Source organism: Panthera pardus, unplaced genomic scaffold (assembly GCF_024362965.1).
Source record: "Panthera pardus isolate Hobbes unplaced genomic scaffold, ASM2436296v1 HiC_scaffold_333, whole genome shotgun sequence".
Lineage (NCBI taxonomy): Eukaryota > Metazoa > Chordata > Mammalia > Carnivora > Felidae > Panthera > Panthera pardus.
Genome location: NW_026526914.1, coordinates 6921 through 34744, shown reverse-complemented (window position 1 = coordinate 34744; position 27824 = coordinate 6921). Strand labels below are relative to the sequence as shown.

The following is a 27824-nucleotide window of genomic DNA, read 5'->3' as shown; positions in this document are numbered from 1 at the left end:
TCACTTGCGAGGTCCCCGGTATCGCGCAGTCTGTGGTCGCTTGTACACCCTTTCCCCAGAGGCCTCACTACGGGCACCAGAGCATTCAGCACAGGATCGTCCACGCCGTGAGCCACTCCCTGCTCCGTGCCTTGCCCCTTCTTCATGAAGCTGGGGCAAAGCCTGGAGAAGTCCTTAGTGTCACGCCTACCGGGGCCACATGGCCGTCCCCACGGTATCTCCTCGTTGGCCGTCAGGCTGAGGGCGGCGGTAAGGTGGGTGCCCACCCAGAACCAGTGACACCCACCCTAGACCCACCCCACCGCCATGTCCTTGCAAGAACACAGCTCAGTAGACCTCACTGCACTGCAATGCAGAGCAAAGAACAACCCCCAGAGCACCATCTGCCACTGGTGCCCTACTGATCTCCGTACAGAGCGCCAGGGAGATGGGGTAGTAGGATTTAGCAGCTTGCTCCGGTCCTGAAATCTAACCTTCCACTAAAAGGAGGACGACTCCAACCACGCAGGGCACGTAGGGGCCCTTCACCGAGAATTGCAGACTTGTCTGTGTCTGTCTCTGAGAAAGCCCCGTGCCTGCTTTCACTAGTACACACGAAAGCAGACGAGTTCCCTTCCCATTTCCCAGGCACCAACAAGAATTCTGAAGAAGCATGCACCCAGACACAGAAGGTCCACTGAGAGAGACAGTGAAAAAGAGACACACAGAGAGACAGAGCTATAGAGGGAGAGAGAGAGACACGTGCTAGCAGAGCAGATGAAGGAAGGACGAGTGGAGGGGAAGACCAGCCTGGAGAGGGAGAGTCCGGGGAGATTGGCGGGAGAGACAGGGAGGAGGAGCAAGACAAGAAGAGACAGAGGGGCACCTATTACAAGGAAGACAGGCGGAGACAGGGGGAGGCATTAGTGATGGAGAGGAGGGAGACGAAGACAAAGAGAGCTGGAAGGAAAGTGGGAGGGAGGGACAGGAAGAAGACAAGGGAGGGGGAGGCAAGGAGAGGGTAGGAGGAAGGAGAGCAGGGGCAGCCGAGGCGGAGACAGGTGGGCTGACTCTGAAGACAGGGCAACTGCAGTGTGCACTCTCTTTCACCTGGTGAAATTCACCTGTGCAATTTGCACAGAGACGAATGCTCTACAGTGGTCAGCCCTCAGCACAAAAGGCACCGCTCCCACCTGGACCTTAAGGGCAGTCTGAAACGATCGCTGAACTAGAAGGAAGCTGCAGTGAGGTCATTCGGGGTGAGGAAGAGGGCACCGCAGGGAAGAAAACAAGGACCCGTTCCCCACAGGGCTGCTGGAAGTCCTGTACTTACCAGCAGGAGACAGCAAACGGGACTGCCGGAAAGACACAGCAGAGATTTAGGCACAGCACATGCGGGAAGAAATCACGTCCCAAAGCTCGGCAAATTCAAGCAAAAGCAGAGGCTGCACATCCATGAATGTCAATGCTTTCCGAGTGGAACCAACGAAGTTCTCACAGATGCCCAGGAAATGTGCTCAACTCTGAGGCCCCCTCGCCTCTGGCAAGCTTCTCATCCAAAGCGACTCATTACAGAGAAAGGGTGGACCGTGAGCAAAAGAGCCAAGGTCTCCTTCGGATCCCCGGACGCAGACAGGTGATCCGCCCAGTAATTTCAAGCCAACGTATGGTGATAAAGGTTACCTTCCACCACAGTGATGGAGGAAACTCGCACCCGAGGGGAGGACAATGAGTGAGAACCGCATCCCAGGCTGTAAGCTAAGGACAGACCATCAAGCTGTATTGGAAGGTCACGAGACCGTGACTCAAATGTCTGTACAGACACAGAGCGTCTGCAGAAGCACGAGGGCTGGATAGTTGTAAGCAGGTAGCAGGATTTCTAAGTCTGGGCTGCCTGTATGATACGAAAGGCTAACACGTGCAAGCAGAGCTATGCCCATGTGATGCGGATCAGCCTCCTGAGGCGGTACTTTGTACCCTGTGGAGGACCTGGGAGACGCATGCAGGCAGGCTCCTTGTGCACCTCTGCCACCAGGCACACGTGTGGGAAACGTAGGGCCAAAGGGTTTGCCGCCGGGCTTAGTGTGGCTCACCCTTCTGCGGGTGCATTGAGCATCAGTGCAGAAAGCACTGGGCTCACTGAAAGAAGCCAGCCCCTGACAGAAGCACAGTGGTGGTGAGCCCTGCCTGATGGATTCCTGAGGAGACTAAAGGAGTTAAAGGCATGCAGTCCACCAGAGAGTAGAGTGGTGCTAATCAGGGGAGGGTGCGATGAGGAGGTGTCGGGGCTCGGGTGTGAAGATGCAGTCATGCCATGTGCATGAGTTCTGGAGATTTAACTTGCACAGGGCAGCCGTAAGCAATGCTTCACCGCCTCGTCAGATTTCTCAGAGGCAAGTGCTCACACCACACACAAAGAGGGGTCGCTGAGAAATGTCCCGGTGAAGGTGGCTGGACGGAGCGCTTGCACGTGAAGGATACGGGCACATCCGTCACTGCCCGTTGTGTCCCTCAGGCACGCACTAGTCCTGGTGGACTAAGCTGAGCTCAGAACCCAGCAGTCAAAGGTGTCAGCCTCGTTCCTGCAAACATGGATCAGACTCCCAGGTAGGACGTAATGGACAAATTAGGGACCAGAACACACAGGAGGCACACGGAAACGAGACACACACTGGCAGGGGGAAGTCTCTCCCAGCCAGGAACATGCCACGTGGCAAAAGAGTAAGTGGGAAAACGTTGCCGGTCCGCTTTTCACAATTTACGCCTGCATCTGCAATGTGCCGGCCAGTGACGTTTGAGCCCCTCGGGCGCAAAGGGTTTGAAAACAGAAGGACAGAAAATAGAGGTGTGACGGAATGCTCACAGCAAGCCAGCTGCATTTGGGGACATTAACTGGCTGGCAGTGAGTGCATGGCCAATCCTCTGACGAAGGTCCTACAGGCACGGAAGGATTTCTGGCTCCTGGAACATAGAACAGAACACGCAGAAGCCCCTCCACCTGACAGCAGGACAGCAACTGGATCTGTCAGTGGAAGAAAGGGGTTGAATGCAGAGGGAAGCACACTCAAGCGCAGAAGCATACACCAAAGACAAGACAGGCCACCAGAGCCACAGCTGACCCAACACACAGGTGTGCAGAGACGAAGGCGGTTACACGGGTACAGCTGTGCCCACTTAGGCCAGGCAAGGAGGCATCACCAGAGAGGTGTCGGCACAGGCAAAGCCAGGAAAAGACACAAACACGCCAGGGCTCACTCAGGGAGACAGAGGAGCACAGGCAATGCGAGACATTTCCTGTGAACAGAGAACAACGTGACGATCCCGACAGGCCAATGAGACACGTGTGGTCCAGAGACATGGAAGTCAGAAGGCTCCTGAATTGCTGAGGGTGTCCTCTCTCGAGGGACAGCACTCTGGAGCCCACACACGCTGATGTTGGGGTGGAAGAGGCCGCTGGGCAGCAGATACAGTTGTGCAGGGGGTTTAGCAGCTCCTGGACCCTAGGGCTCCCCGGGGAGAGCTGCGGATACGGGAGGACACCCGGGGATGCCGGGTGTGCAGCATGAGGGCTGTAATCCCTCGGACACAGAGCACCGAGGCCTCTGCCCACGGACCTCAAGTGTCCACACTCGAGGGTTTGGCTCTGGGTGCCGTGAGTGCATTCCACACCCACACCTTGTCCGTACCTTGTCTTTGGGACAGGCCGGGCGGAAACGTCACCCTGGCCCCTAAGGAGGTATTGGCTGGAGATATTAACATGTGGGGGACCCTGTGTTCACCTGTCCCCTAAAGTGTTCCTGCTCGGCAAGACCTATCAAGTAACGGCCTGCTTGTGCAGGAAGATGCCCCAAAGGGCCCAGCCTCATGACCACTGAGGCCGTATTCCCACTGCACAATCACTGGCCATACTTTCTTTGGATGTTCACACCCAAAGACTCGGGTCAGCACTGGGAGCTTTTCCAGGGTACCCTGACATTTACCCATCAAGCAGCTGAGAAGACGTGCCTGTCCAGCCAGTGTGCAGACAGCAGCGAGAGAAAGGCCTGCCTTCCCTTCTAGAGAGTGCGACAGCCTCTGCCCTGGAAGAGGTAAGGCTTGGTCGCACAGATCCTCAACTCCACAGCGTGCTGACACCCCGCTGACCGTGTTGTCTGCATATGATAGGGGCAAGAGGCCTCCATGCATTGGGACTGCCCACGCCTTCTCTGGAATAGAGCCACTGCAGAGAAGGCTCTTGTACTGCAGAGCTGTGCAGTGGGGATCCTGGGGAGCTTGGGCAGCTTGGGAGACAGGAATATTAGTGTCGGGAGGTCAGTGTCAGGCACGCTGTGCTGGGGGCCGTGTTACATGGGGATACAGAAGAGCCTGCGATGGACAAGGCTGAACTCTGTCTACTGCACTGCTCGCACGGTGGAGCTTTTGTTTAGCACAGACATCTCTGGCAAGCAGCCATCTGCTGTGTAAGGAGTATCCCAGCACTCACGTCTTCGCAGGTGAGGCTCGTCCCAGTCCTTTCTAAGCTCCAGGCCTGCCGGGGACCTCTGCACAGAATGCTAAGGCCTCACAAGTCCATCGTTCCCTATGTGGCTGAGGCAGCCTTTGTCCTGGCACTCAGGCAAAGGAACACAGGCTGCCTGGGACGAGGCGACCTCCCTGAGCGCCTGCTGGTGATTGCACTTGGGAGTCTTCTCACAAGTCTCACATGGCGTGTTGGACACACGGCTTAAGCCTGTGGACACAGAGGAAGAGCATCACCCGACTCATCACGGCTGATGATGAGAGGGCAGAGGGCACACGGGAGAGGTTGGCGTGTTCGTGCCCTTGAAGAGCCCCACCTCCCCGCGACCCTCCCCTCTGTTGGCTTGCAATCTGGGCCACCCATTCGTAACCAGAGGTCTTTTCAGAAACAGCAAAGTTCACACAAGGGCATCAGCACTAGGACTCCTTCAGGAGTCTTGTGTGTGTGTGTGTGTGTGTGTGTGTGTGTGTGTGTGTGTGTGTGGGAATAAGTGAAGCGGTGTTTGGGAGGCTCAGCTTCAGGAAGTGGAACCAGAAAAGTTCGCTGTGATTTTGGAGTTGCGTGAGACTGTAGTGGGCTGTTTTCTCTGCAGTGTGTATGTTGTCCCTGTCAACTCTGCCTGAAGCAGAACTTCATCGGTCTTACCCACCCACTCTGCCTCTGGTCCCTCAGTTCCTTCCCCTGGACGCCAATCTTACAACCTGCTCACAATCCCTCAAATATGTGTGGCTGGTCCTGAGATCCTGACCTTGTCCACAAGACAGTCTGCATTGGTAGACGTCTGAAAACCAGAGGGTAATCAACCCTGGGAATTCCTCCCTGTGTGGCGGTTCAGTCAACATCACTGAGGGTGTCCCCATGCAGGATTCTGGGGGCACCATCATGGACATGCCCAATCCCTGAATATTGGACATCCCTGGCCTGTGCTGGCCTCTCCGTTTCCTTGAATTTCCTCATTTTCACAGGAAAGCTATGAACCTGGGCACTGGCCTTTCTCTCAGGTTTGTGCCCTGGCCTCCCTCACTCAAGTCCCCATTGCTTCAATCTTACTGACCTCACATGCAATCCCAATGTGTGACCCATCCCTACGGACAATGTCCTACGTCCCGCCCTTCCTTGGAACTCCAATGTGCAGGCACAGAACACTTACACCTCTGGACAGCCGCATGTATACATGGACACGCCCCAGAGCGAACCTGAGAGGAAGACACACACAAACACTTCATGCTGTTTATCTCCCATTCTATATTTCTTCAAATGTATTGGACCCCCGCCCTGCGCCACGTGTCACCACCACCCTTGTCCTTATTTCATGGCCAGGAGAATCTTGTGGACCATCGGTGAGCATCGGAAGGGTTTCCACTGGGGTCGATGAAGTGCGACGCTCCTTCATACTCTTCTCAAGATCGTGCATATCCCTGGGATATATGGGTACACACAGACAGACAGACAGACAGACACACACACATACACACACACACACACACACACACACACACGCACACACACACACACACACACACACAGGACAGGTGAGAGTCTTATCTTGGCCCTGAGTAAGGTTGCTTGAATGTTTCCAAACGGAAAGTAGGATGGGAGGGTGTGATAAGCTGTGCCAAAGCTGACAAGGGGATCCAGAAGCCAGACAACATGTGGGATGGTGGTAGGAGGCCTGAGGGTGGGGTTCATGGTCCGGGAATGACAGTTGTCACCGTGCTATGTGATGAGCCAGCTTTGGTTGTCCCGCTTTGCTCATTCTTTTTGTCTAGCCCCCTTCCCACCTTCAGGCTCCCCAAAGGGGCAAAGCCTCTTTGACACGTTACTTCTTAAGACTCCCTGTCTCAGGCTGATGCCCTTTTGACCTGGGGTCACCTCCTGTGCCGCTGTGAGTCTCGGTGCCTCCATGCAGAAGAGAATTGTGCCCTGGACCCCATGACACACATTTCCGTGCCCACACCCTTGGCTGCTCACCTCTTTCCCTCTCAGTTCTCTCTCCTGGGGCCTCCTTCATCTTGAAATACGGCAGGGGGTTGGGCCAAAGATCCTCTATGATTATCTGGTAGGGGAGACAGGCCAGGCCTCAGGTAGCTATCCCACGCAGTGGGGGAACCCATGAAAATCACCTCCCTTCCTTGTTACAGGGCCCCACCTCAGCAATCCTGCTAGAGCCGGCAAAGCTGTGGTCAGAGAACCAGTTGAAGAAGTTGAGGCTGCTGTTGTCATGCCTGCGTCTGTAGGCCTCCTGTCTGTACCTTGGGTACCACTGGATGGGACTGGAATGAGACGCCCTATACCCTGCAGGAAGACGAGTATGTGAGAAGGCGCCAGAGAACTAATCACATTCAACCCTGCACCCACTGCCGCCCATGCAGTCAGTGGACACTTACCATCAAGGCCTAGGACATACTCCTTCGTAACGACTTCATTCTGGAAGTAGGAGTTCTTGCCAAAAAACAGCAGGATCTTCCGGCATTCCCTGGGAAACTTGTGTTCCTCCACCTGCCGTGGTACAGTGGGGCAGAAATGTGAAATCTTGTTCCAGGAGACCCGCCCTCCCCTGAGGAAGGAACACATCACTTCTCCCCACCACCTCCCCTCCCCACACAGCCAGCCACCCACACCACCTCCCACTCCCAGGCCGACCTTCAAATTGGTCATGTGGCGAAGCATGCTTTCATCGGGCTTACTAATCAGGGCTGACATCTGAGGGTGGTTCACAAACTGCCGCAGGTCAAAGAGCCTTCAGGTGCTGGGCGTGAGAGAGCTCGAACCAGAGAACCAGTGTGGACAGCATCCAGGCGTCCTCCCCCCGGGACTGGCGTCCTCCCCCAGGGTCTCAAGCCCTCCCCACAGGCTGCGTCCAGGCCCACGGGGTCTCAGGATCGCGCAGGGCTCTGCTAGACACGCACAGGAGGCTGTGCATGCCCAGACGCCCGCAACCACGCCTAGCTTTGTGTGCTCGTGAGGACACTGAGGACGCTTACTTCCACACAGCCAGACAGCACACATCCGGTCTCGCGCCGACCAGTGGGCATTCACATCGCCTTCCCCGCAGCAAGATGCTTAGCGGGACCCAGAAACGTGCCCCCACGCGGCTTTGTGTGGGAAGAAGCCCTCGGTCATTTCCCCGACCTGGCCTGGACCTCCACCGCCACTCCCCACTCTCCCAGCGCTGTTTCCGTGCCAGGTGCGACGTAAAGCACACATGCCTCCCCCACCCCGGCACTGCCCTCCTCCCACACTCATTGCAGAGCCAGGACCACCGGATGGGATCACGTTTGCACGTTCCCGGCCACTGGAGCGTGGCTTAGCTCCAGTCCCTGTCCTGGGTTCCTCTAAATGGCACCTCCCTTTCCTTCCTCTTGCGCAAGCCCAGCCCCCTGTGGACCCTCCACCAGCAGCAGGAAGGATACAGCCTTGGCCCAGAAACCACGGATGCCCTGGATAAGGGCACCTCTCTGCTGCAGATGTCGCTGCCGCCTCTGCCACATCCTGAGTTTGAGTCGAGCGTGCTCCCGGCTGGCTTGTTTATTCACCGGCTGTAGCTCTATCTGAAGGGCCTCCAGAGCCTCCAGAGCCTCCAGTGGGGAAGGGCAAGGACGGAGGCCTGACTCTACCTGCTCCTTCTTAGCCTGCTTCACCTGCAGCTCCTGGGCTTCTTCCACCCATCGGCCTTCCTGCTCACTCGGCTTCTGTTCCTCCTCCACCCGCTCCTCCTTGTCCTCCTTGCCCTCCACCTCCTCCTCGCCCTGCTGCTGCTCCTCCAGCGCTTCCTTCTCCTGCTCCTCTTCCTCCTCGGTTTGCAATTCTGCTCTCCCTTTAATGGCTCGCACGCCTTCCCTTCCTCCTCCTGCTCCTCCTCCTGGTCCCCTTCCCCTGCCACTGCCGCCGCCAATGCCTCCACCGCCACCGCCGCGGCCGGCGCCGTGGCCGCCGCCGCGCCCGCTTGTATACCCTGCTGCTCCTGCTCCTCCCCTTTCATTTCCGCCAACTCCTCCTCCTTCCGCTCTTCCTCCTTCTGCTTGGGCTTCTGCTGCTCCTCCTCCTTCTAATCTTTTACTCCTGCTGCCTCTCCCCCTCTTCCTCCTCCTCCTCCTCCTCCTTCTGCTCTTCTGGTCCTGCTGCTCCCCCTCGCCCTTCAGGTCCTCCTCCTCGTGAACTTGGACCTTCTCCTTCCCCGGCTCCTGCTCCTCGTCCTCCTCCCCCTTCTTCCTCTGCTCATGCCCCTCTGCCCCAGGCGCGTCCTCTTCCGCGGCCGCCACCTCAACCTCCTCCTCCGCCAGGCCCCACAGCGCCTCCACCGCCACTATGTCATGCACCAGCGGCACCGATATCTCGCTGGGGCCGCCCACCTGCCTCTCGGGTCGGGCCTGGCCTTCCTGCACAGGCTGTTCGCTTGTGGCCTGCGAGCCTTCGGCCTGCGGCACCTCCGGCCCTGCCGGAGACCCAGTGTCCCCACGGGCCCTCGTCTCTCGACCGCCCCGTTCCCGGTCGAAGGCGGCATGGGGGCTCCGGGCATCCCCAGTGTTTCGGAAACACGAGTCGCGCAACATGCGGCCCCGGCCCGAGACACCAACTGTGGCTCCTACCGACGACGAAGCGGGAGGTGAAAGCACGGCCCCCCTCCCCAGACCCAGTGAGTGGAGCCCTGAGGGCAATGGCTGGCAACTCGCTCCCCCTTCCTCCCAGAGCCCAAAGGTCGAGGGGGCGCATGCGCATGCGCATGCGCATGGTGCTGTACCCAGGATGCCTCGGCGGTGGCTATCGCTATGCCGATGCTGCCTCGGAGGCCTTTGTGGTGAGAGGTGTGCGCCTGCGGCTTTGAGGCTGAGGGAGCTCCAAGCCACGCCCAGGCCGCTTCACTGCCTTCAGGACCAATCATAGGGACGGTGGCGTGCGTGGCTTCGGCGGTCCCGCCCCTAGGTCACCCGGAAACTGGGGCGCGTCTGTTGCATAGGCAGGAAGGCTCTGGGCCCCGTGCAGTGCAACTCCTCCGGGGGGCTTGCAGCCGGCCCTCTGTGCGCTCTGGGTGCCCTGTTTGGCTTCTGGCCATGCGAAAGCGACCTTTGCATTCCACGCTGCGCTGGGCACGCGGCTATCTACACACACGGGTAAAGGGGGACCTCCCCGCTTTGCCCATTTACACCGCCACCTTTGTTCATTGTGCCCCTAGTCCGACAAATCCACTCAGCGGATCACCTTGGCTGTCCGGGAGACGCATGTCAGCTGTGCGCCTGCTGTCTGTGCACCCCGGTTTTCCATCTGCTCAGCCTCCTTTGCATACTCTCTACGTCCATCCTTGCTCCCAGAAGACATGTATGTCATGACAGCAGTCTAGCAGTGCACCGGCTAGGGAAGGTCGGTGACCAGAGGTGTGTGACGTGGAGAGGACGCCACACTAGGGGAGGCTGCGTATCATGCGCGCCGCTCTTGCCGTTTGTCCCCGTTGCCTGGAAAGTGACACACTGGCAAGCACACACCCCCCTCTCATGATGGGCTGCCCATTGCTCCCGTGTGTGGCAGTGCACAGGAAAGACCCGTGACCGTGGGCCCTGGGATTCCTGGAGCTTGTGTCTGTCCCACAGACAGCGGTCCCCTTCCTCCCACAATGCTTGGCCATCTTCTCACAGGGACCCTCCCCAGGCCTTCGTTGGCCGTATGTCTGTTCATCCTGGTCCCATTTCCTTTACCACTCACTTAGGCGGCAGGCTGCCATGAGCGTGGGCGCTGGCTCAAAACACTGTCCCCCTGTGCCACAGGCAGCGTGATTTCAAGGGTCTCCGAGAGGTATCGGGGGGTTGGGGGATGCAGTGTTGGGACCCAAGTGAGGGACACGCCCCAGGGTCTACATGAAGCCACATGACCACTTTGGGGAAGCAATAAGCTGCAGACGGTGTGCAGTGAGGGCGATGATGTGGTCTCCCTCCCTGTCAGGGCAGTGGTGATGTGGACTCCCTGCCGGTCTATGTCAGACAGCATAAGCTACACACACACACACCACACAGAGCCACTGCAGGATTGGAGGCTCGAGATGCATTGCCTGGCCAGGCACCACACTCATGCATTGCCTTTTCCCTTTGGTGGAATGCAGTGTTCCCCTACCTCTTTATGGGACCAGGAGGCTGCCAGGCAGGCGGGGGATTCTAGGATTTCCAAATTCGTGTGCCGGGCCCTCTGGCCAACATGTTGCTTCCGTGACACAGAAGAGGTTCCTCCAGACTCGCTGGGCTATGTCAGGATACGAACGGGGTACAGAAATGCTCCAGGGTGGCTGTGATATATGAGGCAGCACACCACCGCTTCAGGTGACAGCAATGCATAGAAACGCAGGTGGATGGGGGGAGGCTGAACAGGTGGTAGGGGGCTGAGAGGGGGTGGCCAGTGTGACCGACAGAGAGGCAAACTCTTACCCAGAAAGGGAGAGGAACAGGTCCAGTGGTGAGCCCTCAAGCTGCCCTCAGCAGAGGACGTAGCGGGTGGGCAAGACAGGAAAGCAGGCCCAGACCCTGGTGCACCTGACCTATGCAACTCACTCCCTCCAGAGAAATGGGGCCTGTCAAACTCCCACGCATCGCCGGGAGACCCCGTGGCAGGAACGTGGGAACAAATCTGGGTCCCAGGTGCAGGGACTGTCTGGGACAAGCAGGCAATGCCTTTCAGTTTGAACAACACCTACCACAGTATTGGGGTCCCGGGGCCGGGCCCCAACTTCGCAAGGGACTCTAGACCAGCCAGGCCTGTCTCTGCAGGGTCATCCAGGAGGATGTTCACCGAGACACATACCCTGGCTGGGACCACAAGGCCTTGCGATGATCCCCTAGGCCGCTCCAGGAGCAGGGCCAGGCTTACTCATGCTCTCTGCTGCCTCCCTCCACTAACGCCCACTTCCTTGCAGGGAACTTTGGTCCTCCTCCACTGCGCCATGGGTGGCCCAACCCCAACTTGCCCCTGGCCAAGGCAACACAGGACGAGCGGACCCAGGCAAAGTCCGGGCTTTCCTCCCGTCATGAAAGGTGATCAGCTAGCTCCGTGTCGATCCCAGGCGCGAAGGGATTGCACTCGCTGCACTTTGGCACGGGAGCCCCCCCTTACTCACCAAGTCAGGAAAGCCCCCAGTCTCTTTCCTTCGCTTGCCAACGGCCTACACACACTCACTCAGGCACAAAGATGCACGGCCACGCGGCACGTGGACACAGACACGTGCACGCTGCCAGCACAAACGCTAGGTCTCAGGCAAAAGTACTCACAGGCGCCAGCCACAATACATTCACAGACACACTCTAGTGGACCTGTGCACTCACTCATGCCCTCTGCCACATCCCACTCACGAGGCTAGCTCCTCCTCACGACTCACACTTGCTTTCCCCCTTCACACAGCACGTGCATTTGTCCTGGGGCCCAACCTGGCTGACAACTAGGGCAGATTCAGGACCTCCATTGGGTCACGGAAGCTTGCATTGAGATGCCAAGGAAAGAGAGCCACAACTGATACCAACCTTCCAGTACCAATGGCACCGGAACATGGCATGTGGAGAAACACCAGCTACGACTAGGTTCCCTGGCTCCTCGGCTCCTGCCCTTTCTTCAGACCCTCTCAACACTGGGCAGTCCCTTGGGTTTCAGTACCTCCCAGCTGGCTGCAACCTACAGGGCAAGGGCCAAGGGACTGACCTTTCTCAGTTCACATGTATACCCAGCTTGTGTGGGCTGCCTGGAGGCAGTCACGGCTTAGGAGGTCTGGATGTGCTCTGACCCCTGGTACTTGTGCGTTCCTTTGTGTGTTCCCCTGCAGCCCTGTGCCATCAGCAGCCTACTCCGTCCATATGGACACGCACAGCTCACGGAAACCCAGATGCACTGATACTGTGCAAGGACAGCACAGAGACAGAGAAAGAGAGATGGAGGTGCGGGAGGGAGGAAGCGTTCCCTCAAGAAAATGATCACAGGGACTCAGAGACAGACAGAGGCCAGAGGGACATGGAAGGAGGCCGAAGAAGGAGAGTAAGTCGCCACTAGAGACAGCCACAGAGGGGGAGTGTGTGTGTGTGTGCCCGTGCCCGTGCGTGTGCGTGTGAGTGCGTATGAATGAGTGAAATTGTCTGGGACTGAGACAGGGGTGTTGCCACGATTCCTGGACTCTCGAACGCCCTCTTCCAGCAGAATGGAGGCCCGGTATTGTCAGCAATCTCAGCGTTTTCCGGAACAGGACTCCCTTGCTTTGGGGCCCTAGCCCATCCTCAGGCTAGGGCCATAGAGCAGAAGGAGTGGGAACTTGAGGCATGAGGCTCCAGACTAGGCCCAGCAGGTGGAGTGTCAAGGCCCAAGGTTTTTAAATGCCTGCTGCCTCCTTCTGGAGCCCACCAGCATTTGGGAAGCACGCCCACGGCCCCGTGGCCCTTCGGACACTGAAGTGGCTGTGGCTGTGGCTGTGGCTGTGGCTGTGGCTGTGGCTGCGGTGGAGGTGGGGGAGAGGCAGAGGCAGAGGCAGTGAACTTTTTGACCATGGGTCCTTGGGGTGAAGGCGCTCCAGGCCAGACCCAGACAGTTGGCTGCTGTTCAGGAACAATCAGCTGGAGGGCAGTGGGCGTGGCTCCAGCATTTGAGCCCCTGCCTCCCCTCCCAGGTCTGGAGCAGGTTCTCTGCCTCCCCCTCCAGGGTGACCTCCCTGTTTGGTACATGCCCTTTTCCGCTTTGTCACCGACCACAACTTTCCTGTGGGATGTCTCATATCGGAGAACTGGTGCTACAGATCTCACCTCTTTGGGGAGGAGCCCGGATGGCAGACAGCATGGAAGCTTCTTAAGTGTCTCGCGTGCATGAGATACAGCCAGACCAACGCTAAACCATCCTACCCACCCAGGAAACTGACTGGAGGATTAGCACAGCAATCTGCATATCCTGAACCACCGAATTCAGCAGGTACGTGGCATGCAGAAGTGAACTTGGAGAGCGAGGAGGCATGGGAAGGGAGGTGCTTTTGTGCGCGGAGAGGCGAAGGAGACTGGGCAGGTGGAAATTTTACTAACTTTCTTTAATACTCTTCTACATGATTCTTTCCTTTTGTGTCTATATTCACAGATTCTATTTTACTCCCATCTTCTCCTTTTAGTCTACTTCAGTGTATTGGTTTTTCAAATTCTCACAACATTTCCCTTTTTAATATTTTTTATTAGTATTTTCTAAATTTTTCTCCACTCCCACGTTTTTTTCTCTCCTGTGTCAAAACCACTTTCAACACCCAGGTGAAACATGCCTAGAATCTAGCATCATTCATTCCATTATTCACATGTGTGTTTTTAAGTTTTTACTTTTAACATTTTATAATTTGAATATTTCATTGAATTTTCTACCTCATGAGTTCCTTTTCTCCATTCAAAATGACAAAGGGAAGGAATTCACCCAGAAAGAAAGAGCCTGAAGAAACGAGAGCCAGGGATTCAACCAACACAGACACAAGCAAGATGTCTGAAGCAGCATTTAGAAGCACGATTATGAGAATACTAGCTGCAGTCCAATGTAGATTAGAGTCCCTTTGTGCAGAGAAAAAATGCAGTAAAAACTGGCCAGAATGAAATTAAAAATGATATAACTGAGCTGCAATGACGGATGGATGCAGCGGTGTCAAGGATGGATGAGACAGAACAGAGAATCAGCGATTCAGAGGACCAACTTATGGAGACTATGGAAGCAGCAAAATCGAGGGAGATTAAGGAAAAGAGCACGATTGAAGAATTGGAGAAATCAGTGACTCATGCAGAACGAAAACCAACATCAGAATCATAGGGGTCCCGAAGAGGAAGAGAGAGAAAAAGGGGTAGAAAGGTTATGTGAGCAAATCATAGTGGGAAATTTTGCTAACCTGGGGAAAGACACACCATCAAAATCCAGGAAGCACCGAGGACCCCATCAGATTCAACAAAAACTGACCCTCAGCAAGGCATATCATATTCAAACTCACAAAGTACTCAGGCAAAGAGAATCATCAAGGCAGCAAGGGAAACAAGTCCCTAAACTACAAGAGAAGACAGATCAGGTTTGCAGCAGACCTATCCAGAGAAACTTGGCAGGCCTGAAAGGAGTGGTAGGATACGTTCAAAGTGCTGAATTAGAAACATCCACAGTGAAGAATTCTTTATGCAGCAAGGCCATCATTCAAAATAGAAACAGAGGAAAAAGGTTCCCAGATACACAAAATTTAAAGGAGTTTGTGACCGCTAAATCACACCTGCATGCAATTTTAAGGGGGGACACTCAGAGGGAAATTGATATCTATCTATCTATCTATCTAACTATCTATCTATCTATCTATCTTTATAATTATATTTATATATACAAATAGATATAGAATTATATATATAGATGTATATAGACATATACATATCGATATAGATATAGATATATAGATACAGTTAATACAATACATATACATATACATACATACACATACACATACACATATACATACACATACACATATACATATAGATGGAGATGGAGACGTAGATACAGATATAAAGATATATAGATATGTTTTCCTCCAACTCTTCAAACAAGATAATGGCCATAAAATCGTGTCTTTCAGTACTACTTTAAACGTCAGTGGACTGAATGCTCCAATCAAAAAACATAGGGGAACAGAATGGATGAGAAAACAAGTTCCATCGATATGCTGTTTACCAGAGACCCACTTTAGATGTGAAAACAACTTCAGAGTGAAAAGAAGGGGATGGAGAATCATCTGTCATGCTACCCGTCAACAAAACAAAGCCAAAGTAGCCATACTTCTATCAGACAATCTAGACTTTAATTTAAGACTGTGTCAAGTGGTACACAAGGGCATGATGTCATAATTCAGGGGTCTATCCACCAAGAAGACCTAGCAAATGGATACATTTATGTGGCGTATTTGAGAGCAACCAAATATACAAACCAATTAAACGCAAACATAAGGAACCTCATTCTTAGTAATGCCATCATAGGAGGAGACTTCTATGCACTCACTCACTGCAATAGACAGATCATGTAAACGAAAAATCAACAAGCAAACGGGGGCTTTGAATGACACACTGGACAAGATGGGCTTCACAGATATGTTCAGAACATTTCATAATAAAGCAGCAGAATATACATTCTTCTCCGGTGCTCACGGAATATTCTCCTCTATAGATCATATGCTGGGGAAAACAGTCATCCCTAAGGAAGTTCAAAGAGATCGAGGTCACACCGTGCATATTTTCAGACCACAACACTAAGAGACTCGAAATCAACTACAAGAAACAATTTGGAAAGGTAACAAATACTGGGAGACTGAAGAACATCCTACTAAAGATTGAACGGGCTAAGCAAGGGTTGAAAGAGAATATAAAAAGTATACGGAAGTCAATGAAAATGTATATGGAAGTCAGTGATAACACCACAACCCAAAACCTCTGGGACGCACCAGGGTCGGTTATAAGAGGACCTATCTAGCAAGTCAGGTCTTGCTAAAGAAGAAAGAAAGATCTCAGAGACACAACCTCACCTTACGCCTTAAGAGGCTGTAAAAAGAACACCATACGAAACCCAAAACATTCAGGAGACAGAAAATAACAATGATTAACGGAAATTAATGCTATTGAAACCAAAAATCAAACAAAACAAAAACAAAAACAACCTCAAACAAACAAACAAAGAAACAAACCAAAATAGGAGAACAGATCAATGAGCCCAGAAGCTGCTTCTTTGAAGGAATTACCAAAATTGATAAGCCAGTCATCAGTTTGATGAAAAGGAAAAAGGAAAGGGCCCAAATAAAGAAACGCAAGAATGAAAGAGGAGACATCACAACCAACACAGCAGAAAGGCAAACAATAAGAAGAGAATATTAGGAGCCATTATTTGCCAATACAATGGGCAATCTGGAAGAAATGGACAAATTCCTAGAAATGTATACACTACCAAAGCTGAAAGAGGAAGAAAAGGAAAATTTGAACAGACCCATCGCCAGTAAAGAAATCAAATTAGTAATCAAAAACCTGCCGGAGGAAGAAGACTGCAGGGCCAGATGGCTTTCCAGGGGAGTGCCAGCAAACATTTAAGGAAGAGTTAACACTTATTCTCTTGAAGCTGTTCTCACAATAGAAATGGAAGGAAAACTTCCAAACTCTTTCTATGAAGCCAGCGTTACCTTGATTCCAAAACCGGAAAGAGACCCCACTGAAAAGGAGAACTATAGGCCAATTTCCCTGATGCACATGGATGCAAAACTCCTCAACAAGGTATTAGACACTCGGATCCAACAATACATGAAAATGTTATTCACCACGACCCAGTGGGATTTGTACCTGGGACGCAGGGCTGGTTCAACATCTGCAAAACAATTAACGTGATTCCTCACATCAATAAAAGAAAGGACGAGAACCACAGGATCCTCTCAATCGATGCAGACAGAGTGATGGACAAAATACAGCATCCTTTCCTGGTAAAACCCCTCAAGAAAGTAGGGATAGAAGGAGCACACATCGAGATCATAAAGCCATGTATGAACGACCCAACGTGAATATCATCTCAAGGAGCAAAAGCTCTCAGCTCAAGTCACGAACGAGACAGGAATGTCCACCGCCTCCACTGTTATTCAACACAGTATTGGAAGTCTTAGCCTCGGGCCTCTTCATCCTTCTGCTCCCCCTCTGCAGCTACTGCTCTTCCAGCCCTGGCTCTACCTTTCCTCCTCCTCCTCTTCTTCCCTCTGCTCACGTCCTCCTCAATTTCCTCCCCAGCTACTACTGCTCTTCGACTCGTGCTCCTCCTCTTGCTCGTCCTGGACTTCCTCCTCCTCCACTTCTTCCCTCGCCTGCACCCGATCATTCACTCGTCTTCCTCCTCCTGTAACTCCTCCCAGTCCTCTTCCTCCATCTGATCCTCCTCGTCCTTCACCTCTTCCTCCTCCTCCAACTCTTCCTCCTAGGACTCTTCCTCCTTCTCCAGGTCCTCTCCTGCTACTGCCCTTCCTGCCCTACCTCTGACCTTTCACCTCTTCTTCCCTCTGCTCTCGTCCTAGTCGACTCCGTCCTCCAGCTGCTCCTGCTCCTCTGGCCCGTAATCCTCCTCTTCCTGGTGCTGGACATCATCCTCTTCCATTTGTCCTTCTCCTGCACCCAGTCATTCACTGCTCCTTCTCCTCCTCCTCTTCTTCTAACCCCACCCAATCCTCTTCCTCCAACTCCTCCTGCTCCTCCTCTCCCTCCACCTCTTCCTCCTCGGGCTCTTCCTCCTTCTGCTCCTACACTTCTACTCATGCTCTGGAACCCTGGCTCTATCTTTTCTCCCCACCCTCTTCCCTCTGCTCTCGTCCTCCTCAACATCCTCCCCCAGCTGCTCCTGCTCCTTTGGCTCGTGCTCCTCCTCATCCTGGACATCCTCCTCCTCCACTTGTTCCCTCTCCTGCACCCAATCATTCACCCTTCTCTTCCAGCTCTAACTCCTCCCAATCCTCTTCCTCCAACTCCTCCTCATCCTCCTACTCCTCCTCGTCCTCTTCCTCCTCCAATGCTTCCTCTGGACATCCTTCTATTCTCCAGGCACATCTTTGTCCCTTAAGACTACCACAATCTCCTCTAAGGACGGGAGCAATAGATCTCGCACTGCCCCCAAGTCATCCGCAATGAGCACCGGACCCTGCGGATGGGCTCTCACAGGCCTTTGTGTCCCTGCAAAAGGAGCCTGGCAACCTCCCAGGCCTCCCGGGGAGACTCGGTAGTGGGAACCTGGGAGCAGCGACGGGATCCCCGGTGCAGCGACACCCAAGGGATGGTCATATCGTGCTCTGTCTTTTCAACAACACCTACAGCAGTATCGGACCTAGAGGCCGGGACCCAACGGGCCTCCCACGCGACCCCTGACCAGCCAGCCTTGTGTCGGCAGCGCCATCCAGGAGGAAGCTCACCGACACGTATGCCAGGCCTGGGACCCCAAGGCGCTTCGATCACCCCCTAGGCGGATAAGGTCAGGCCTAGGTTACTGCATGGGACCTGATGCATCCGTACAGTCGTCCCCAGTTCCTTGTAGGACAGGTCGGACATCCTCCACTGGGCCATGGGGTCTCCATGCTGTCAGCTGGCAGCAGCCAACACATGACCAGCGGTACTGGGACACCGTCAAGCCTTTCCTCTCATGCTGGACGGTGGCCGTGTGTTTACCGAAAGCCCTGTATGGGGGCCACGGGCTGCGGGGAAGGCAGGTAGGTGGGTGGCCAGGCACAGACGAGACCACCCGCTGTGATCCCGCAGGGTCACTGGGACTTCACTTCCATCTGGCCCACACGCAAATTCTAGGGATGGGGCTTTGGGGGCAGTGCGGAAGCCTTGCAGCTTCAGCGTCAAGGAGCTGGGCACACACACCTGTGGGCACAGCCGGCAGCAGACTGGGACCAGTGTTCCTCCCTAGGCCCCTTTGACCGTCCACCACCTGAGAAGAATACTGGAGGGGCTGTACGGCTTTAGCCTCCCCAAAGCGCACACACAGTGGGCCATGTGCTGCCCACTGTGGTTTGGGGCAGGGCGGGGGGAGCCCGGTCAGAATCCTGACCACAATGTCCACAGCATCCTCTGTCGACATGCAACCGCTGAGACACTGAGAAAGGAACCCAGTTCCCCATTTACATGAGGCCAGGAGTCGACAAAGCCTGAGGCTAATCAGGGTCACCCGCACAGGGACTGAGAGGCGCATTCTGGCACCACTTACATGCAAGGGGAACACAGTTCTGGGACACACCTTGACATGTCCCCAGCCCAGCTGCAGCGACAGTGGTGATCTTGTGCTGCGGGGAGAGCTGTTGCTGGCAAGGAACTGTCCCCTCAGAGAGCAGCTGGCAGGCTGCTCACCTGCCCATCCACACATGGATCACGCACACCACCCTGCTATGGCACCCCTGGGGGACTCAAGTCACCTGAGGTCTAGGGTCCCAGCTCCTCCCTTTCCCTGGGCCTGGTGCACAGGAAGCAGAGAGGAGAGCCCCAAGGAAGAGCTGACTGGCGACAAAACATGGCTCGTCTGCCAAGAGCAGAGATTTTTGCTAGACGGCTCCCTCCAGGGAAATACCTACGCCCTCTGCACACCACGTAGCCTGACAGGTTGGGTTCCCTAGCTACCCTGTGCACAAAGCCTGGGCACACCATGTAGCCCCTACGTATTTGCTACTGTCGGCCCACCAGAGCCACTCACACACACACACACACACACACACACACACACACACACACACTCACTCCCACCTAGACACACACTAACACACACACAAGCACACTTACTCACAAGTGGTCCACTGGCCACTGGACACAGGCTGTCCTCCCCTCGGCCCCCCTCTTGACCTTGCACCAATCTCCCTTTTGCATCCTGACTTGAGCCCCCTGGCACAGCAACGATTGCACCCATCCCAGCGATTACCATCAGGACTCAGGAGGGAAGGGACTGCACTCTTGTATTCTGGCACCTGACCGTCCCACATAAGCACCTCATTCACACAGACCGCTGTGTCTCTCCTTGTCTCTCCAGTGGCCTAACCACCCACTCCTGCACACACAGAGACACACGGCTACGCAATCGCACGAACATATGCACGCTCACACTGCCGGCACCACCACGGATCTCAGGCCCAGTTTGCCACAGACGCCCACACACACTCGCACGAACTCACGCTGGATCTCTGCCCTCGTGCGTACTCTCTCCATGAATTCCCACTCATAAGCCTCGCTGCTGCCCACAACCCACACCTGCCCCTCCCCCTCACACATCTCCCATCCTGAGCCACTGTCTGAGGACAGGGCTCGGGGTCAAAGGAGCCCCGGGTGTGGGAGGCAGCAGCAAGGTATACTGCCATCGACTATGAGAAGGCTGCCTGCTCCTGAGTTGTCCGGGGACATGTGGTCTTAGCTCTGATCCTGACTGGAGGCTTTGCTGACTGGATTCTATCTCACCAAGGACACAACACCCCTCTGGGAGCAAGGGTCCTGGATGAAAACCCCCCGAGTCCTGGCCACACTGTACCACGACCCAATGGACCAATTTGGTCCCACTGTGCAATCCCCTTCCCTGCCTTTCGGCTCTGGCCTATACAATAAATCTCCAAATAACAGGTCTGTCTCTTCCTCCTCCTCCTTCCAGGCTCTTCCTGCCCAAGAAGGCAGGCCTCTGTGCACATGGCAACACCGGCCCCACCCCAGTACTGCACCTCTCCTGCACACACAGAATCACCCGGGCAGCGGCTAGGACAGTCACACTCAGGTCCCGTTCTCGTCGAGCCTCCTTGCGTCCCCCATAAACACACACAAACACATACACAAAAACAGAAGGGTTTTTAGCTTCCTGTATGTGTCCACATAAACATCGTGGAACCTCTTCAAGGCTGCCACACGTTATCTCTTCCTCAATTCTCTCCGGGGCACGTAGAAGACAGGAGACTCATCCACCCATCTCTTCCAGCACTGGTGGCGTCCTCCATTGTTTCTGCATGGGCAAAGATAGAAGCTCTGCGCCATTCACGCCCACACAGATGCAGAGCCCCTGACACATGTGGGCACACGCAGACACATTTGCGTACACGCGCACACACGCACCCCCACGCAACAGACACCAAGAATGATACGGGATATTTGCAGATACATCCCAGATGGTGTCACTCTTGTGCCTCGCCCTTTTGCGATCCCCCTTGCTTTCTCACCCAGGGATTCATTTCCAGCCCCCAATGGCCTTGGACCAGTTCTAAGAATGGCTGTCGGGTTGCGGGAGGACATGGCGTGGTGGGGCACATGGAAGGAAGTGCGAGATTCTCACCACAGTGGCGCCTGGGGACACGGCAGCTCCTGACCCAAAGACTGGCAGGCAAATCCAGACTGAAGGAGCAGGGGGAAGCCCGGGACAGGGCGGACATCCACGGGGAGCATTTGTGGTGAAGCACTGCTCCTCCCCAGTTGCTCTCCAAAGCCCCAGCCCACAGCACAACTGCATTTGGTTTGCAGGCTTCGACCCTCTGTGTGTTTGCAGCTGAGTCTCTGCAGGTCCCCTGTCATCCTCCCACCCTCTCCCCATGCTACCTGTGTCCCTGTCTTGGCGGACCTTCCATTTCCAAGCCAATGTGTGGCCCACGTTCCCTTGCCCATACAACACGCAGGTCAACACACCGCATACTGGGGTCCTCACCGACACGTGAGCACGTCAGATCACTGTCTGCTGGTCCCTTCCTCCCTCAGGTAGTACTGCAGGGGATTGGGCCACAGGTCCTCGATGATGATCTGGAAGAGGACACAGGCCGGCGCCACATTGGGCATAGCCCACTCTCCTCTCTGGCCGGGGGCCACCCACATCCCCACTGCTGACGAAGGCCTCAGGGGCCCCACCTCGGCAATCCTGTTGGCCCCTGGGCAGCTGTGCTCACACAGCCAGTTGAACAAGTTAAGGCTGGTGGGGTCATGCCTGCGACTGGGAGCTCCACGTTCATAATCCCAGAACCACTGGACTGGAGTGGAACGCGATACCCTGTAGCCTGCAGGAAGAGAGGATTTGAGGAGCAAGCTGATGGCCTCCTCCCCACCCACCTGCCCCTCCCCCTCTCCCTCCCTCCTGCCCCTGATTCATGCTCCTCATCCCCCTGCCCCGCACCATCATGGGACCCACACCCTACCAGCAAAGCTCAGCTGAAACTCCTTAATGATCACTGGGTTCCGGAAGTACGGGTTGGCCCCAAAGAAAAACATCACTCTGCAGCGGTACTTGGGATGGCCCACTTCTTCCACCTGCCGTGAGCAATGGGACAGGAGGGGGCAAGTGTCCTCCCTCGGGGTCCTGAGCTACTTGCCTGGCTGTGAGGGTGAGCACCTTTGCCTCACCTTCTCCTGCCCAAATCCCACACCCGACGGGACGGCCCCCAGCCACAGCCTCCCCGGTCTCACCTCCAAGTCGACCACGTAGCTGAGCACGTCTTTGTCCTGGGCACCGATCATGGCCGACAACCGGGGGTGATTCAGAATCTGTGCTGTGTCAAGGAGCTGTGCCTTCAGATGCTGTGGAAACAGACACAGCCCCCCTCCAACCCTCCCAGGCTAAGAGCAAGGGACTAGATCACGGCATGTGCAGAAAGACCAGGAAACACTAGTCCCCACACTCCTCAGCCTCTGCAGATGCATCAGACCCCATCGACACTGGGCAGTCCGTTGGCTTCCTGTACCTCCCACGCTGTCTGCACACAGCAGGGAGAGACTCCACTGCCTGCACGCCTCACAGTTCCTTCCTATATCTGACCTGTGTGGGCTGCCAGCAGCCCATCATAGCTTGTGATGTCGGCATGTGCTCTGACCCCTCCTCACGGCTGGGTTTCTTGGCATATTCCCGTGAAGACCTATGTTGTCACCAGCCTCCTGAGTCCAGATGGAATAACATGGCTTACAGGAACCCGACTGCACACTTACGCTGCAAGCAGAGGGTGTGGGAGGGAGAAAGAGATCGAGAAGCACGGCCGAGGAGGGCCGAGGAGGGAAAAGGATTAGACACAGTGACACAGCCAGTCCGGAGAGAAAGACATGGGTGGGACCGAGCCGGAGCCTGAGGACAGAGAGGGAAGCAGGGGTGGAGATACCAGGAGAGAATCCTCTGTGTGTGTGTGTGTGTGTGTGTGTGTGTGTGTGTGTGTGTGTGTGTCATGTGTCAGGGTCTGGGGAGGCAGCTTGTACCCCATTCGGAGTGGGTCTCAGTCGTCCTACTGTCTGGCAAAGGGGCGTGGCGTGGTTCCACTAAAGGTCATGAGTGTGTGTCTGAAATGCTCTCTTTTGAAGGAACTGCTAGGAAACGTGCACAGCCTGTGAATGTGAAGGTGGGTGTGCGGCCTGCGTAACTCTCCCATTTTGCAGCGAAATGTTTCCTTGCCTTATCTGCTCTGAGTGAAGGCTGCTTTGTGCTACCCTAGCTCTGGTAGCATGGGGACACATGGCTCGTGTCTGCAAGTAATATTTGAGACCAGCCTGCAGGCCAACGTTGGCGGAGACCTAGAGGAAACAGACCCAGTCACCAAGTCCCCCCATCCCCAACAACCGCCCCTGTCCAAGGCCTTACACTGGATCCCAGACCACACCAACCCAGGGCCAGGGACCATTCCCCAGCTCTCCTCTCTGGGGGCCATCGCCCTGAGGCACCCTGCTCTCAGTGCCCAGCCCTCCTGCACAACAGCCCCCGCCATCACCCACCAGCACAAGGAAGGATACCGCCTGGGCCCAGAAGCCAGGGATGTGCTTGATGATGGCCCTTCTGTGATCCAGGTAAGAAATCTGCCTCCGAAGAATCCTGCGCTTCAGCCGCCATAAGGCCCTGGAATCCTGGGCATTCCCAGCGCTGATCTCCAGCTGAAGACGCTCCAGTGCTGCCAGCGGGTCCTGGGCTGAGGCAGGACGCAGCGCTGGCTCTTGCTGCTGCAGCGGCTGTGAGAGCTGGGGCCCCTCCTCCGCCTCTGCATCTGCCTCGCGCTTCTCCTCTTGCTCCTGAAACTCCTCCTGCTGCTGTCTCTCAACTTCCACCTCCTCCTCCTCCTCGTGCATGTCCTCTGCTTCTGGCTTGGCTTCCTCAGAATTCTCCTCTCCAGCCACCTCATCCTTGGTCGCCTCGCCGTCCTCTTCCTCCTCCCCGATCACCACCTCAGCCGCCACCATTCCGTCATCCAATATCAGCACCAATTCCTCCGCTGGGCTTGCCACCTGTATCTCACACCCGGCCTGGGTTTCCTGCACAGGATGGGCGCTTGCCGCCCCTGAACCTGGGGACTGCGGCCAGCCCACGCCCTCCAGCGCCCCTGCATTCCCGCGGGGCCGGGACTCTCCACCTTTCGCATCCGGGACGATCAGGGCCCAGGGTCGGCGGGAATCTCCGCTTTGTCCGGACCGCGACACGCTGGCCATGACGCTCGGCCCCGGCCCCAGTGTAGCTAGGGCAGCCTCAGGACAAGGACAGGAAACGGCAGCAGGTGGGGGGAGCCTTGGCCGCAAGACCATTAGCTCCCTGAAGCCTCCCGCCGCAGCCCGCCAAAGTTGAGCGCAGGCGCACAGGCTCTGGGATTTGAGGACTCCGCATTGGCTGTGGCTGCTGTGGAGGAGGGGCCGAGACAGAGGCAGTGAAGAGTGTGCGCATGCGGCCTGGGGGCGAAGTGGTTCCAGGGCAGGTCAGGCCAGCTGGCCAGGTTCGGGGAGCAATCAGTTGCAAGACAGCAAGACAGGGTGCTGGCCGCCAGCAAGCGCGCGCCAATGGCCGGTCCAGGCTCTGGAGCGAGTGCCAAGGTGCCAGCGTGGCCCCCGTTTGCCGCATGTCCTCTTCAGCGCTGTCACCTTCCAGCCTTCACTTGCGAGGTCCCCGGTATCGCGCAGTCTGTGGTCGCTTGTACACCCTTTCCCCAGAGGCCTCACTACGGGCACCAGAGCATTCAGCACAGGATCGTCCACGCCGTGAGCCACTCCCTGCTCCGTGCCTTGCCCCTTCTTCATGAAGCTGGGGCAAAGCCTGGAGAAGTCCTTAGTGTCACGCCTACCGGGGCCACATGGCCGTCCCCACGGTATCTCCTCGTTGGCCGTCAGGCTGAGGGCGGCGGTAAGGTGGGTGCCCACCCAGAACCAGTGACACCCACCCTAGACCCACCCCACCGCCATGTCCTTGCAAGAACACAGCTCAGTAGACCTCACTGCACTGCAATGCAGAGCAAAGAACAACCCCCAGAGCACCATCTGCCACTGGTGCCCTACTGATCTCCGTACAGAGCGCCAGGGAGATGGGGTAGTAGGATTTAGCAGCTTGCTCCGGTCCTGAAATCTAACCTTCCACTAAAAGGAGGACGACTCCAACCACGCAGGGCACGTAGGGGCCCTTCACCGAGAATTGCAGACTTGTCTGTGTCTGTCTCTGAGAAAGCCCCGTGCCTGCTTTCACTAGTACACACGAAAGCAGACGAGTTCCCTTCCCATTTCCCAGGCACCAACAAGAATTCTGAAGAAGCATGCACCCAGACACAGAAGGTCCACTGAGAGAGACAGTGAAAAAGAGACACACAGAGAGACAGAGCTATAGAGGGAGAGAGAGAGACACGTGCTAGCAGAGCAGATGAAGGAAGGACGAGTGGAGGGGAAGACCAGCCTGGAGAGGGAGAGTCCGGGGAGATTGGCGGGAGAGACAGGGAGGAGGAGCAAGACAAGAAGAGACAGAGGGGCACCTATTACAAGGAAGACAGGCGGAGACAGGGGGAGGCATTAGTGATGGAGAGGAGGGAGACGAAGACAAAGAGAGCTGGAAGGAAAGTGGGAGGGAGGGACAGGAAGAAGACAAGGGAGGGGGAGGCAAGGAGAGGGTAGGAGGAAGGAGAGCAGGGGCAGCCGAGGCGGAGACAGGTGGGCTGACTCTGAAGACAGGGCAACTGCAGTGTGCACTCTCTTTCACCTGGTGAAATTCACCTGTGCAATTTGCACAGAGACGAATGCTCTACAGTGGTCAGCCCTCAGCACAAAAGGCACCGCTCCCACCTGGACCTTAAGGGCAGTCTGAAACGATCGCTGAACTAGAAGGAAGCTGCAGTGAGGTCATTCGGGGTGAGGAAGAGGGCACCGCAGGGAAGAAAACAAGGACCCGTTCCCCACAGGGCTGCTGGAAGTCCTGTACTTACCAGCAGGAGACAGGAAACGGGACTGCCGTAAAGACACAGCAGAGATTTAGGCACAGCACATGCGGGAAGAAATCACGTCCCAAAGCTCGGCAAATTCAAGCAAAAGCAGAGGCTGCACATCCATGAATGTCAATGCTTTCCGAGTGGAACCAACGAAGTTCTCACAGATGCCCAGGAAATGTGCTCAACTCTGAGGCCCCCTCGCCTCTGGCAAGCTTCTCATCCAAAGCGACTCATCACAGAGAAAGGGTGGACCGTGAGCAAAAGAGCCAAGGTCTCCTTCGGATCCCCGGACGCAGACAGGTGATCCGCCCAGTAATTTCAAGCCAACGTATGGTGATAAAGGTTACCTTCCACCACAGTGATGGAGGAAACTCGCACCCGAGGGGAGGACAATGAGTGAGAACCGCATCCCAGGCTGTAAGCTAAGGACAGACCATCAAGCTGTATTGGAAGGTCACGAGACCGTGACTCAAATGTCTGTACAGACACAGAGCGTCTGCAGAAGCACGAGGGCTGGATAGTTGTAAGCAGGTAGCAGGATTTCTAAGTCTGGGCTGCCTGTATGATACGAAAGGCTAACACGTGCAAGCAGAGCTATGCCCATGTGATGCGGATCAGCCTCCTGAGGCGGTACTTTGTACCCTGTGGAGGACCTGGGAGACGCATGCAGGCAGGCTCCTTGTGCACCTCTGCCACCAGGCACACGTGTGGGAAACGTAGGGCCAAAGGGTTTGCCGCCGGGCTTAGTGTGGCTCACCCTTCTGCGGGTGCATTGAGCATCAGTGCAGAAAGCACTGGGCTCACTGAAAGAAGCCAGCCCCTGACAGAAGCACAGTGGTGGTGAGCCCTGCCTGATGGATTCCTGAGGAGACTAAAGGAGTTAAAGGCATGCAGTCCACCAGAGAGTAGAGTGGTGCTAATCAGGGGAGGGTGCGATGAGGAGGTGTCGGGGCTCGGGTGTGAAGATGCAGTCATGCCATGTGCATGAGTTCTGGAGATCTAACTTGCACAGGGCAGCCGTAAGCAATGCTTCACCGCCTCGTCAGATTTCTCAGAGGCAAGTGCTCTCACCACACACAAAGAGGGGTCGCTGAGAAATGTCCCGGTGAAGGTGGCTGGACGGAGCGCTTGCACGTGAAGGATACGGGCACATCCGTCACTGCCCGTTGTGTCCCTCAGGCACGCACTAGTCCTGGTGGACTAAGCTGAGCTCAGAACCCAGCAGTCAAAGGTGTCAGCCTCGTTCCTGCAAACATGGATCAGACTCCCAGGTAGGACGTAATGGACAAATTAGGGACCAGAACACACAGGAGGCACACGGAAACGAGACACACACTGGCAGGGGGAAGTCTCTCCCAGCCAGGAACATGCCACGTGGCAAAAGAGTAAGTGGGAAAACGTTGCCGGTCCGCTTTTCACAATTTACGCCTGCATCTGCAATGTGCCGGCCAGTGACGTTTGAGCCCCTCGGGCGCAAAGGGTTTGAAAACAGAAGGACAGAAAATAGAGGTGTGACGGAATGCTCACAGCAAGCCAGCTGCATTTGGGGACATTAACTGGCTGGCAGTGAGTGCATGGCCAATCCTCTGACGAAGGTCCTACAGGCACGGAAGGATTTCTGGCTCCTGGAACATAGAACAGAACACGCAGAAGCCCCTCCAC

The 27824-nt window shown here is 55.6% G+C and overlaps 2 protein-coding genes across 2 annotated transcripts; both read right to left on the bottom strand.

Moving 5' to 3' along the window:
- Positions 1 to 6503: 6503 nt before the first annotated feature.
- On the bottom strand, positions 6504 to 9051 carry LOC128774526 (testis-specific Y-encoded protein 3-like; the record flags this gene model as incomplete). Its single annotated transcript, XM_053893592.1, has 6 exons — positions 8869 to 9051; positions 7912 to 8070; positions 7142 to 7219; positions 6886 to 6997; positions 6648 to 6793; positions 6504 to 6554 (listed from the first exon to the last, which is right to left on the bottom strand). Coding segments are annotated over exons 1-6 (729 nt in total), but the record flags the coding sequence as incomplete, so codon positions are not given.
- Positions 9052 to 21693: 12642 nt separating this feature from the next.
- LOC128774595 (testis-specific Y-encoded protein 1-like) lies at positions 21694 to 24414 on the bottom strand. Its single transcript, XM_053893661.1, has 5 exons — positions 23728 to 24414; positions 22423 to 22500; positions 22155 to 22266; positions 21871 to 22016; positions 21694 to 21765 (listed from the first exon to the last, which is right to left on the bottom strand). The coding sequence occupies exons 1-5, from the start codon at positions 24412 to 24414 to the stop codon at positions 21694 to 21696; spliced, it is 1095 nt and encodes a 364-aa protein (XP_053749636.1).
- Between the last annotated feature and the right edge of the window lie 3410 nt (positions 24415 to 27824).

Coding starts and splice junctions, on each gene's coding strand:
- LOC128774595 (XM_053893661.1), bottom strand. CDS start 24,414: ATGGCCAGCGTGTCGCGGTCCGGACAAAGCGGAGATTCCCGCCGACCC. Junction 22,267..22,422: donor GCTACGTGGTCGACTTGGAG/GTGAGACCGGGG, acceptor TGCTCACGGCAG/GTGGAAGAAGTGGGCCATCC. Junction 21,766..21,870: donor GGGCCAACAGGATTGCCGAG/GTGGGGCCCCTG, acceptor GTCCTCTTCCAG/ATCATCATCGAGGACCTGTG.